Source organism: Haliotis rubra, unplaced genomic scaffold, assembly GCF_003918875.1.
Source record: "Haliotis rubra isolate DU_JTF1 unplaced genomic scaffold, ASM391887v1 Scf705, whole genome shotgun sequence".
Classification (NCBI taxonomy): domain Eukaryota; kingdom Metazoa; phylum Mollusca; class Gastropoda; order Lepetellida; family Haliotidae; genus Haliotis; species Haliotis rubra.
The window spans coordinates 139844-154515 of record NW_025767419.1 but is presented as its reverse complement, the minus strand read 5'-3'; the positions used below and the strand labels follow the sequence as shown (position 1 = coordinate 154515).

At 39.2% G+C, this 14672-nt stretch overlaps 1 protein-coding gene across 3 annotated transcripts in view; it reads left to right on the top strand.

Moving 5' to 3' along the window:
• Positions 1 to 14672, top strand: part of LOC124259006 (transmembrane and coiled-coil domains protein 2-like) — a 94951-nt gene that overhangs the window by 36777 nt on the left and 43502 nt on the right. For all 3 annotated transcript variants that reach the window (XM_046693072.1, XM_046693066.1, XM_046693067.1), the window contains exon 2: positions 8495 to 8602. Coding sequence is in view for 2 of the 3 variants with exons in the window: in XM_046693066.1 (XP_046549022.1) it covers positions 8495 to 8602 (108 nt within the window). In the remaining variant the exon portion in view is untranslated. The remainder of the gene's footprint in view (positions 1 to 8494; positions 8603 to 14672) is intronic.

Here is a 14672-nt window from a genome sequence, read left to right as displayed (position 1 = left end):
GGCTGACATATGTGCAGGATGGTTCTGTATACAGGGCTGACATGGGTGCAGGATGACTTTGTATACAGGGCTGCCATGGGTGCAGGATGGTTCTATATACAGGGCTGACATGGGTGCATGGTGGTTCTGTATACAGGGCTGATATGGGTGCAGGATGGCTTTGTATACAGGGCTGCCATGGGTGCAGGATGGTTCTGGGTGCAAATATCCCATAGGAGCATGATGGGCTTGCATGATTGTTGTGATTGTAAGACTTGAAAACCGTAAAGGTATTGTCACACTTTGGCATGTTCAACATGTTCAAAGTCTAGTTTACAGAAATGACACATTTAATTGTAGCTGAACTCAACCAAAACTCAAACTCAACTCTAAACTGCAAATGTTTCATTAATCGAGTTGATTGTCACTCAAGTAAATTATCAATTATGGGTGTTCTGTCATGCTTGTGTAGCCTTGTTCTGTCATGCTTGTATAGCATTGTTGGAACATCTGTACTGTGTATTGGTCTGATGTCTGTAAATGACACAACCTGTCATCAAGTGTGACCCATGACACCAGCTACATGTACAATGGAAAGGAAGGACAGTCAGACTTGTTGGTTCCTGGGTATTGGGCAACTGTAGATGTGGTGTACAGTCAACAGGATATATAACCTAACGCATAATAAGCATTGTTTGGTGACCATGTTTTCCTGATGACAGTAGTTCCTGATTCCTTTGTATAGAGTGGAGTACTGCTGACCTCTCAGCAGTATTCCTGTCGCATGACAACAACCTGTAATATTTGAGTCTGCTGGACAACACAACCCCTAATCATTACCATGAGGGGCGATGGGGTAGCCTAGTGGTTAGAGTGGTTGGATTCTCCACATGGGTGCAATATGTGAAGCCCATTTCTGGTGTCCCTCCCGTGATAGCTGGAATTGCAACCCAACCCAACCCAACCCAACTCACTCCACTCCCACTCACTCACTCACTCACTCACTCACTCACTCACTCACTCACTCACTCACTCACTCACTCACTCACTCACTCACTCACTCACTCACTCACTCACTCACTCACTCACTCACTCACTCACTCACTCACTCACTCACTCACTCACTCACTCACTCCCAAGAGCAATGATCCACATAGTTTGAGTACTCTCTTCAAAGATGACCATCCGAGCCATTAAAATTAATTCACTAAGAAAGTGAGTAAATATTCAATAAAGTCTAAAAACTCCATAGCTTAAGAATTTTTGAAATAGTCTTAAACTGCTTAATTTTCATAAGGAGCCCCAAAGAATTTTTTTCATTTCTAAGCCCCAAAGAAATCAAGTCTTGCTAAGCTTGCTAAAATATTGAGGACTTGACTGGGACCTTTCAGATGTTTTGTTTCAGGAAAGGATAAACTAAAATACATATGCTGTCTTGTTGCTAACACATAAGAATGTACTGGCTCTCTGAAATAGTACTGCCTGCACTGCATAAACCCAGCATTATAGGCAGTAAATTACTCCAGCTGTCTAGATAGCAAAATAACAAATCTAAATGTTTCGCATGTTCAATGATCTCATCTCATTCCAACACTCAAACACGCTAGACTTTCAGATAGTTTTGTGTGTTCTTTTCAAACCTAACCCAAATAAAAAACATTTTTTGTGTTCGTACACTGGTCCATAATTGTATACTCAATATACATTTGTTTGTATTGTGCCTGATGTCACCCTGATATCTGGTGGGCAGTCATTGTCACTCTGCAGCATATATATTACCTCGTGCAGGGTATTGGGTCTCATGGAATATAGATATTGGCCTCAGTCAGCGTCATCTACCAATTTGTACATGGCTGTTTGTTTGTTGTAGCTAGGAAGATTAGATTTTGTCATGCCAAGTTCAGATCATGTATCTGAATATGTTCAAATCTCAGTAATGTAGGATCACACAACACAAAGTTGAAGCAGTTTGGGTTACATGCCTCATGCATGTTAAAACACACCCAGATTTGTGTCAGTTATCTGATCATCATGTGGATGTCTTATTTACGGCAGCATTTACAGTAAGTTGGCAATGATCCCAATTTGTATTGGCTTGTTAGGTTGTGTGTTTTTGTTAAGACTTTCTGTTGCCGGCATCTCAGTTTTTGTACTGATACATTCTGAACAAAAGAAATCAGGGATCATGACAATTTGGGGGTGATTTTTCTTTCTTTCTTTTTTGGGGGAGTGGGGGTGGGGATGAAGAAAGAAGATGATTTAGTAAAACTATGAATATTTGAGGACATTTTTGTATAGTGACATACAAAAATTCTCTATTTTGGTGTCATTTATGAAATATAGACTTTTTTATGACCTGCTTAACATGTTGACTACAAATGAAATTCTAATATACCTAATTGCCAATGACACCTGCTAATTTTGCATCAGAACTTAATACAGATAAAAATACTCAATGATGACATCTGCTTCCCTTCCATCAGAACCACACAGTTTAACAAATGTATGACAAGATTTCATCAAATTTTTGTCATGTACATGTACTTGTATCAGTGAACATGGATTTCATGACCATGTTCCGCTGCAAAGTACTATGCATATTTCAGCTCGCAACATAGAAAAACATAATAATAAGCACTGAATGAAGAAACCTTAAGATATCGAGATATCATAAGGCAAGAACTATCCGTTTCAAGTCCCAATATAATTTCCATCGCACATGTTGTATTGAGTATTAAATATTGATAATCTTTTTACTTTGAGTCCAAGTTTAGAAATAACTGTTTTCTAATTCAAGTGATCAAAACAAGTTACAATTATTTTTATTTTAATTTTGTTTGCTTCATCGTGTTCTTTTCAAAATGTTTAGTTTAAGATCAGAAACCTTGAGATCATGAACAAGCACAGTGTTTCCTAAAATACTCACTGTTACTTTTATAGAATGATAGATCATGATGTAATTTAGATGTGCCTGCTTTGATGTGAGTGCATTGAAAACACCTTCGGGGAGATTATTCTGCTATTTGAAGAGACGGCACCACCTAAATCGAGTGTGGTGTGCCCAACTGAGAATCCAATTATCATGACAGGCAGCAGGTGCAACATCGCGCCATTAGCCATTGTGGAGATGTTCTGGTGGGGACACGACTGTGTTGCTGCCATGGTGTAGACTGTTAACATGATCATGTTGTGTGTTTCATTATTGTAAGCATGAGAAACATTCATTCAAGCCTAGTCCCAACAACACTGACTTTAACAAGTGTGGGGTCAGTCTGATGGATAATCAGGAGTAGGCATGAATAGAAGGATGGTGATTCCATCGACATAGTGTAAAAGATAGCCTGGAAACAGTTGACAGTGACTGATGGGTGCAGGAAGAGGTTCTTCAGCAGGGAGGTGTCTGGTATGGTGCTTGTCAAGTCTTAGATTAGGGTCTTCAGTAGTGGGTGGATGAAAATATTGATGATTGTGGCGTTAAACAACAAACAAAGAAATTAACACGTAAAAGTTTGGATCTTGACCTGGTGAGAACTTCACAAAGTATTAGTGTGTCTAGTCGTGGGTAGCGATTTTATTTGGTAAGTGGTTGTCTAGCTCTGACTGAGAACCTGAAATCATCTCCATTGTTTCACCACCTATTGAGTAATGCTAAAGGGGTCGTTGTTGGCATGGGTACCACAGATGTGTACCCTCGGAACGTTTCTGAATTCAGAAATGTAACCTAACCAACATTAGACCACAGAATCGTACCCTAGGACAAGTCTATTCCGCTTTTTGCCTTTTGTCTTGATCGGAACTGTCATTCTATTGTATTAGATGCATTTAATTGCGTTATATAAGAAAAGAGCAAACACAGTAACGAATATTTCATAATGCACAATAGCACTTTCAGTCTGTTGAAAGAGAATAACTACATACGGTTTCGGTTTTGAGTTGTGGAATATGGACACATCCGCCGTTTAGGGTATCGGGTATGTTTCTGTATTTTGACTTTGTTTAGGATACATTTCTGTATACAGAAACATGCCTGGGGTACATATCTGTAGTACCTGTGCTGACAACATATCATTCAGCCTGACTGATAGTGCTAGTTTTACAATGGTTTCAACTTGTGCGTAGGTGAGAAGTAACTTGGTAAAGTATTGTGTCAGGTACAGAGGAGTGGAACTCGTCTAACATCCAGCTTTCATCTGTAGCAGCCTGCATGGCCGACATTGCCAGTGTAATAGAGGCATGTGGTGAATGCAGGGAGGAGCATCATCACATGGCAGCAGGGAAAGGGCACACGGACCCAGGCACAGATTGGGTTTCATAGTTGGAGGGGATTGGGGCTAACTGTGAAGGTGTTGATGCAATCGCTGTATGTATACATGTTGTGCAACAGCCTGAATGGTATGTGGTTTGCGCTGAACAAGCAGTGAATCTGTCAGACTTGCAGTCTGTTGTTTCCTGCAATTCATCTGATTGGCTGAAAAACTCTGATTTTGTGATTTCCATTGTTGAGAAAAATAATAAGATCTAATGATGAAAACTTCAGCTTCAGGAGAAATCCTTACTCTGTACAATGGAGAAGTACAACAGGGATTGGCAGACTAGTCATCTAAGGTGTCTCAGTTTGCCATTGTACATTCATCATGTATTTGTGAAGATCTTGTTCTGTGGACTGACAGCACAATACTTTCCCTCACAGTGGGTTTCACCAAAGTGGTATATCTGGAAGGATTGTGCCAAAAGGAATTTCATCCCACATTAAAACTAACATAATAATGGCTCCAAGTAATGTTAAACCAAAGTCACCGCCTCCGTGGTGTAGTGGTTAGAGCGTCCGGGAGAGCGGGAGGTTGCGGGTTCAATCCCCGACCGCGTCATACCAGAAGACGTTAAAATACGGTACTTGTTGGCCTCTGCCCGGCGCTCGGCATTAATGGGTACAACAAGGACTGGTCGGCTCGGAGTCAGTATAATGTGTCTGAGTGGGGTATTCATGCTTCACTGCGGCATGGCATCTCAGTGGGCTAGCACTTTAAAACCAGCTTCAGTCTGGGCTAGTACAAGCAGCCGCACATACACATACACACGCATGCACGTCGTCATATGAGTGAAATATTCTCAAACACGACGTTAAACCCAATTTCAGCTCACCTCACCTAAACCAAAGTCAGCTACTCATAGTGTGTGTTACTTTAAGATGGTGTTATTATGAAACTTGTAATTGAAGATAAGGTAAGGTAAGATCATTATTATTGCTGTAGGAGTGGTCTTTGATTGTCTAGTAATCTAAAATAGTCATGTTAACCTTTCATTGTTGGTGTTCACCAAATACTCTTTGCAAGGATCAAACTACCTCAGTCACTCTCTTCTCTTCAAGATCTGTTGTGTGTACAGCCCAAGGATCTGGTAATGAAGAAGGAGGTGTCACAAAGCACTTACCAAGCATCATAAAATCATTACTATCAACTAGTTTGTGTTTGATATGACCTAGTGGTTAACTTAAGCTCTTTCTAATAGTAATAGGTAATAAGATTTAGCATTTGTTCTATAATAGGCAGTAAGCTAATGTACATGACCGACAAGCAAGTGGTTGCAAAACGTCATCAGAAATAGAAGTATTAGAACTTTCTGAAAACAGAAGCAGAAGTGAAGGGTCAGTCGAAACATGGGAATGCCTATATTGTATTGTATTTTCAGACATAAACTTGCAGTGCATTGATATGGTGGTGGATTGAGACAACCGTTACAGAAAATGGAAACATCTGAAGTTGTAAAGTTAGCAAATAGTTGGGAATTACCTCCCCTTTAGTTGTGTATCAGTCTTTCAACAGGAAGCAGCCCCTAGAGGCTCCCTGTCTAGCCAGTCTCTGTAAAACACTAATGATGTGAGAATTGATTGTCAGACACTTCTTGCCAATAAAACACAAGCAGTGTCATCAGCACCATTTCACCATTGTGAAGAAAGGGAGAGATCATGTGGTATCTCAGTAGGGAACTCCTGCATGTTAAAAGGCACTTGAGCATGTTTATCTGGACCGTTTAGTCTCAGTGGAAGTAATCTGTGTACAAGTGTTGCAAGGGGCTTTCACTAAGGAAATGCGGACAATTAAAGTACGCTCTTGCCAATATTAGTCTGGCCGTGGCATCTTAAAATGGCGCACTTGTGAACTGGCAGCGTGGCTCTGGCAGGCCTGGTATAATATTTGCATACTGATGTACGAAGTTCAATATGGTGCCTACATGTTTGATTATATCTAGGATTCAGCTATCATTATTTCAGTCTCAATGAATTTAGGGCATATATAAAATATATGGAAATATTGATTCCCAAACACCCACTCATTGAAACTGACAGTATTAACCATGTATGATTTAGTGATGAGCTTGAATTTGATACACAGTGTCGAGACCACCTCCATTTATTGTTCCCACTCGATGCTTACAGCTAGTTTACCTCCAAGAGTACAAAGAAGGTTGAAATGTTAAGATGACAATTTAATAATCAAAAAGGGAGGTGTCCACTTGATATAATATGTCAACACAGTACTCAATATGCTATGAAATACCAAGACATTCTAACTACTGGTAATCTCATGAGAGAGTTAATCATTTGGCACTATTGGGCTTTTGAAACTGAGCCAGTTCAGAAACAATTGGATTTCCCAGGTATTAGATATCTCTGTTTCCTTTGGACGACTTGTGGAATGGTGGGAGGTTGTATCATATTTCCCAGAGGATGGGAAAATGTCAGAGTTGCTTGTATATATATAACATGATATATTTACTATTTAACATGAGCTATGATAGGTGCAATAGTACTCAGAGGGTTTTGGTACAAAGTATGAAGTTAAATGAATGTCTATATACTACTAGTACATCCGTGACCATTCCTTAGTGGAATGATTTGTCAAATGTGTCCTGTCATTAAGCTGATTACTTGATCAATTTGAGTACCATGAACATGATTAGATTCATGTGGGAAAGATAGTTCCTGTGAGTGCCCGATACTGTGTGTTTGATAATTTGACAGTGATATATGTTATATTTGGGATTACACTTTCTCAGTAAAGTACACATTCTAGTACTTTTATTGGGTTGAGTCCCATCCGGGATTCGAACGCACACCCTCAGTCAGGCACCTAATCCTAATCGCCAGCACAAAAAGTCAGCTGCCTAACCCATTCAGCCACCGCTGTGAAAGTCCCACATGGGACTCAACCCAACAAAAGTACCAGAATGTGGACTTTACTGAGAAAGTGTAATCCCAAATATAACATATATCACTGTCAAATTATCAAACACACAGTATCGGGCACTCACAGGAACTTATCTTTCCCACATGAATTATATCCTTTGCACACATAGAAATTTTTCAATTTTAACAGTAATCTTTTATGTTATCATTGTTTAGGCGAGTGCTGACAAAAAGTACTTGATTCCCGTGAATGCCGTAAAAATTTTCAATTTTAACAGTAATCTTTTATGTTATCATTGTATAGGCGAGTGCTGACAAAAAGTACTTGATTGCCGTGAATAGTGCTAGCTGTAGGTCACATCAGTGGAAATGGTTTGGGTGTGTGAAGTGACTGGTGTATTTTAGCTGGGGAAGCATATTTCAGTGTGTGTTGAGTTCCTTGATCACACTGACTTGCAACACCTGGTGCAGTTCACACCTCTTGTCAGCAGTCACTACACCAACCACTACAAAGCTGTCTAACAGCGTCACACCCTCTCCACTGTTGCTCAACCAGGTTCCTCGGTGGTTGACCTCACTGTGACCTCGAGGTCCCTTGGTGCAAGTGATAAACTTTACACAAGGTGTTGGTCAACATGTATGTCACGTTACACATAGTTTTTGTGGAAAAGGTTCTAGTCATCATCATGATTATTTTTTGTTTGCAAGAATCATAAATAACTACATGTATTCCTTTTTTCCAGAGAGTTTTTATGTTGGTGTATCAGCATACTTGTTTTGAATTTGTCAAAAGGCTGCATTCTGAAACATTTTCTAAAATTAATATCTATGTCAGCTTATGAAAAACATAATACTGTCACTACTTAATGCACTGACTTTTTTTCACAGTTCAAATACTTCATGTACATACATGAAAAACTGCTAATTTACAATACATCTCAGAAACCCTTCAAAACAGATCTGTAGATTTGAGTCACCATTTGAGAACATCTAGCCCAAGCTTCATGTAGATCAGATTATTGTCTAGTCTCTGAACATATTTTACAGAATGTTTTTCCTAAATAATGGTCATACAGTATTATGAAAAGGTCCTGAAACTGTAGTAATCTAGACTTACCACATATTCTAGACTTGCATGGGCTTTCTTGGCTATATTTGTTTCAGGGTCTGTATGACAGACCCAAGTTGATGTAAGACTGAGAGAGAAGTGATACATGATACTGATCTGTGCCGAAGAAGAGACCGGGGAAAGGGATAAACCTCTGTGTGCAAATATTGATGAACATATTATATATTCATTTATGGTATTATTTTTGTCTTGTATTTCAGTTCGGCATGACAGGCCCCTCCTAAGCTCGCAGAGTGCGGGTCAACTTGGCCGACCCACAGCAGTTCCCTCCCTTTTACGCATCTCAGCTAGAAGAACCAACTCTACAGGTAGGTCGTCTAGTGTTTTCTAAGCACATGAGTTTATTTGGTTTTGACAACATTGGGGTTAATACAGCACATTTTGAATTTTAACATTGCCATGTTACGTTTCCGTCATATGCTAGTATGAACTTGAAATTCATTGTGCTTGTGTTATATGACTCCAGGGCTGAATTATTTCATCACAAAAAGATTAGTGAAGTACAATATTTCTGTTGTCAGACATTATGTAAACAAAATGTCTTTTACTTCTAGCAAGACTACTTCCTACTTGTGAAATATTCAGTGAGTGGAAAGGTTTCCATGTGGTACTAATGCATGTTCTGAATCTGTAATGAATGTTGTTCGGTAGGACAGTTTACTAAGCAGGTATTGATTGAATGTTGCCAGCTTTCCAGTGTGAATAATTTAACTGATACGCCGACCAAGCTTTGTCTCAAAACGAAACAGTAATCCACCAATTCAGAACTATGACAAACTACCCATTGTATTCAAAACTAAGGTGAGTCTCTGTTGGTCCTTGAAGCCTTCGGTTGTATTAGAAACTTTATACTAGGGTTACACAGGGATCCCTTAACCATCATGCTTAGTTTCAAATCATGTGTTCATCAGAGATTGATGTTTAATCAGGGCTCCAGATAATTTTTCAACATCAGGAGTACGTACTCCTTATTTTTTCAATACAGGAGTACTGGAAAACCTTAAGAGTACATTTAGAGTACTGAATGGAATTTAATGGAGTATCAGTAATCGTGTGTTTCGTTTCATATATGCACCACAACATCGCTACTCTTGTGTAAACAGGTCAATAAACAATAAAACAATAATGTTTCAGATAAATATGTCTGTAAATGATTCTAAGACCGTACACCATTGCTGTGGTGCGTATCTGCTACGTTTTCTAAATTATTTCCTACCATATCGTGCATATTTTTTATCCGTTACATATTTTTTCCGGCCCTTATCTGGATCCCTGGGCCCCGTTCACAAAGCTCTAGATACTGCTTTTCTGCGTTAGCATTGGTATGCTGGAGCCCTGTTTAATGATAGACTAGCACGTCAAAAATAGCTTGAGATGATTGTTTAACTAAGTTGTATATGTAGGATATGTTATATTTCGGATTATGCTTTTTTGTTTAGTAAAGTACAGTTTCTAGTACTTTGGGGGGCAGTGGGTTAGGCGTTCACTCATCACGTTGAAGACCCGAATTCAATTCCCCACATGAGTACAATGTGTGAAGTCCATTTCTGGTGTCTCCCGCTAAAATATTGCTGGAAATTAATATTACTAAAAGAAGCGTAAAGCTGAACTCACTCACTCACTCACTCACTCACTCACTCACTCACTCACTCACTCACTCACTCACTCACTCACCCCTCAACTCACACACACACTCACTCACTGAGACCAAATCATCAGTACACAAGGTCAGTGATTAAACCCACTCACACACACACACACACACACACACACACACACACACACACACACACACACACACACACGGTGACAAGTACAAGTTGACAATGCTCACATGGCGAAAAGCTAAAAAAACCTCAGTGTCTTTCAAACCTTCTACTGCATTGTGCACGCTATGTTTAGGGGTGGTGATAAAGAGAAATGGTGGTCCGTTCATAAGATGTCTGCCTTTGAAGGGTATATATACAAAGTAATTGTATGTTATATACCGTGTGTCAGAGTAATACTGGAAACAAGAAGAATATCATGTACCAGACAGTGATAGATCTAGGAATTGGGTGATCAGGGACATTTGGACCCTTGTGTCTTGTGTTGAAAAATCAGGGGACACAAAACCAAAGCATGTGAGAACATTGAATAAGAAACAAATAATTTATATAAAAGACAGGGATTTACAACACTAATAAAGTGACATGATTCATCAGCGAGAAGTGATAAATAATCTGCTTGTGAAGGTTTTTGCCTCTGAGGATGGTATCACAGAAAATCTGTTACACTCAAAACTATGAGCAATCAGTTCATATTTATGGAGGACTTATTTGGCCATTTGGAGCGACTTTTAAAGGTCATTTTACATTTCTGTGCTCCTTTGCATCATTGGCACACTCTAGGTTCACCACTGTATAGAGTCACTCAGGATAGTATAGTCATAGTAAGTGAGTTTAGTTTTGGCACACTCAGCAATGTTCCAGCTATATGGCGGCGGTCTGTAAATAATCAAGTCTGGACCAGACAATCCAGTGATAAACAACATGAGCATCGATAAACGCAATTGGGAACCGATGACACGTGTCAACCAAGTCAGCAAGTCTGACCACCCAATCCCGTTTGTCACCTCTTACGACAAGCATGGGTTACTGAAGATCAATTCTAACCCTGATCTTCATGGATCAGTATATGTAATCATAAATCCAGCCAAAGTTTACAGTATGACAAGAGCAGGAAGTTTCAGAAACGGATCATATGACTGATCTAAGACCTTGGTCAGCAAGCTGATCATACAGTGTAGGATCATCTGAAACCTCTCCAGTACACTCAGTCTAGAAGAAGATTCTTGATCGTGACATGAAATATGTCCTCTTGGCTATAAACAGTTGTCTTCTAAATACACCCGATCATCGATGTTCAATACATTTTGTGTGTGAAACGAGTCCAATTAAACACTAAAATAGACTGCAATACATTGTAATTAGGAGCAGTTCAATACCCTCACCACTGAAAGTCGTCACGCAGGATCTAGCTGTTGACGTGAGCGGCTGTGCAGGTGAAGGTGTAAGAGGTAGCCGACTGGTGTATACTTTAAACTAACACACAACGCATGCTGTTTGGAGTTTGTGATTGAAGGTCAGACATTAGTGTGCAAGTTGTTTGGGGAGATGTTGTTGATTACAAGTTGAGATAGGTGTCTTTAGTCACTCATTACTGGTACAGTGTGGGAGCAAACACTTGCAGTATCTTCAGCTTGGATCCGTGGGGCCTGCTTATAGATTGAGATTGCAGGGTTGTTTGAATGTGCAGACCAATATTGACAAACAGGACTCCGTTTATCTTGTGCTCATTCATGTGTTTGGCTGTCTCACGACAAACAAACAAACTTCAACTAACATATTCTTGAATGCATGTCAGTGTTTAAGCCGGGCTCTTTGTGATTATGAACTGAAATAACAGGCAGTTTGTCATTGATGTTGCAATATGGACAGTGTGTTGGTGGGAACTTTCCGACTCTTCCACAAGTTGGGAAATACTTTGCAAAAACGTCATGACCCTTATGTAGACTTGTTATGAGTTCAGCAGTTTTGAATGTGTCTGAGAAAAGTGACTAAATAGCTTATTGGATTTGATTCTGTCATGTGGAGTCCAGTCACATTTTAGGTTCATAGTAACCTGAACTTGTACTGACTAGGGTTGTGTAGATTATGTGTAACTCTTTGTCATGAAGTTCACACCAAAGGGAATGAATAGAAGGCTCCAGATTTAGATGCCCTGATTGAACTGATCCACAGTTCATTTGGGACTAGTCAGTTTTGTAAAATTACAAGATTCTGGAAGGAAAAGAATAGTCCCTCTGAAAGTTTCACATCTTTCAGCTAACAGAAAATGTCTAAATGTCCAGCTCAGAGAATCCTGATACCAACATACGTTTTAAGATTTGAATCAGTTAATACATCTGCATCTGAAAAGGGTTTATTATGCTTATAGTTATGTGTATTGTGTAATGTTCACCTGTATTGACGAAATTTACATGTAGATATAGTGGAGGTGAGATTTTTGTTCAAAGAAAAGTATCCAAGACCAAGGGACTCAACAGAGTATCTGAAAATTAAGTTTCATGAATCTTTGTCACAATCAGAAATGAACTCATTATGGCTGTTGGAATACATGAATCATTTATCTTAACCTCTAAAGTGTTTAGCTAACATTCATTATTGATAGGTTTATTAATACTTTTGGTCTGAATTGGCCATTGCAATTTTATACATATGTAATTACACCAGGCCCAAAAGACTTTAAGCTTTCATTTTACAGTCTTTTATCTTTGTCACATGTGGCTATCTGCTTGTCATAGTGTCTGGAAGGGAAAGCATCGGAAGGGCCAAGTTTATTGAATTTTCCCCCAAAACTTTGTAAAGGTGATAGTCAGTATGTGGCTGCAGGCAATGAAGAGGTCAGGAAAGCTGCTGATAAGGGTTGGTCAATTCAAGAATCAGAGAATATCGGCGACTCTGCTGCAGAAACTGATGGCAGTAAATGCTGAACTTTCAATGAAAAATTGTTAAAAAATATCCCCGGTCTTGTCAATGATGAAATCCAAATCATTATGACTGATCTGTCTTGAAATAGTAAATAAATGAAATATGAAAAATAAAAATGTAAATACATAAAGTGACATGAACAAGCTGAATTCCTGATGGAAAGTTAAAGGTACCATTTGGTTTTGTCTTTATTTAAAAAATAATTGCTCTCCTGATTTCATTTAAATGTTCCCGATTCTGTGGAAGGTAGAGGTCAGTGGTCTAAGACAATCCAGTGATCGACAGCATGAGTGTCGATCTACAGAATTAGGATACAATGACATGTGTCAACAGCATGAGCGTCAATCTACACAATGAGTCTGACCACCTGATCCTGTTGGTTGCCCCTTACAACAAGCATGGGTTGCTGAAGATCAATTCTAACCCGGATCTTCATGATACTTTTTTGATAGTGAGACAGTTCTACGTGACATACAGTGGTGGGGAGACATTTTAAGGAGAAAGTAGGGTCTGAGACAATGGAATCCCTAAATTTTGCCAAGACATTTGATAACCATAGAAAGGAAGTTTAAAACAAATGAAAATGTATTGCTAAGGGCTCTGTATATATGGCTACAGGATAATCGAGTGGTAGTACCAAATCCAAAGCTTGTGTATATCTGTTACTTTGCTGTCACTGATTGACATCTTCACATGAAAACATTATTCACACCCCAGCAGGTTTAGTGTGTTCATCTGTTATGCTATGCATAATTTGGTCTGTGTGGCAAGTATAACAGCCCGACTCTACAACCAAGCATTGAAGGCACTGGGGCAGGTCACAGGAAAATGCTGTTTCTATTGTTATCTGCATTCATCATCTATAATTCATGGACACCTAATTGATGCCTTTCTACTCTATTCATAGTTCGGTAATTTGAAGTCATTGATGTTGAAATACCTGTCTTCAGGTTACAACAGGTTTTGTTAAAGTACACATCTAAAATAAGAAGTTGAGATGGATTTTGTCCGCGGTCAGGATACAGTTGACTGACTAATTGGAGGTCTTGCTGGTGCATATAGTTCAATAACCACTGAAAAGAGGGTGGTAATTTTCTGTAAGAAACTCAATGTTGCCTATCTGTATTTTGTTAAATGGACTGCAATTTATCGAAGGCTTTCATGTCTGCTTACAAAAGGTACATTCTTGTGGTTAGAGTTTTTCCTTCAGTGTTAATGATTCATATAGTTCTTTATTGCCAAAGGGCGGTGGGGTAGCCTAGCGGTTAAAGTGTTCGCTCATCACACCGAAGACACGGGTTCGATTCCCCACATGGTTACAATGTGTGAATTTCTGATGTCCTACGTCATGATATTGCTGGAATATTTCTAAAAGCTAAACTCACACACTTTATTGCCAAACAGCAACTTTCATGTGACAGTGAAACAAGTCTGTGGATTTTTTACATACAAAATGTTCTCCATATGTGTGTTGTTCTGTCATCAATTTGTCTACTTTTCCTAATCAGATGCCTTTATCAGAAGAACTTTATTGAGGTCACTATTAGCTTATTGAAAGGGCAATATAAACATTGCCTATTACCGTGTATAGTATTTGCTATCATAAGGTTGGGTGTTTGGTTGGTTTGTTGTTTAACGCCACTCTCAGCAATGTTCCAGCTATATGACGGCGGTCTGTAAATAATCAAGTCTGGACCAGACAATCCAGTGATCAACATAATGAGCATCGATCGGGATAAGATTACATGTGTCAACCAGGTTATCGAACCAGACCACCAGATCCTGATAGTCGCCTTTTACGACAAGCATGGGTTACTGAAGACCAGTTCTAACCCTGATCTTCAGG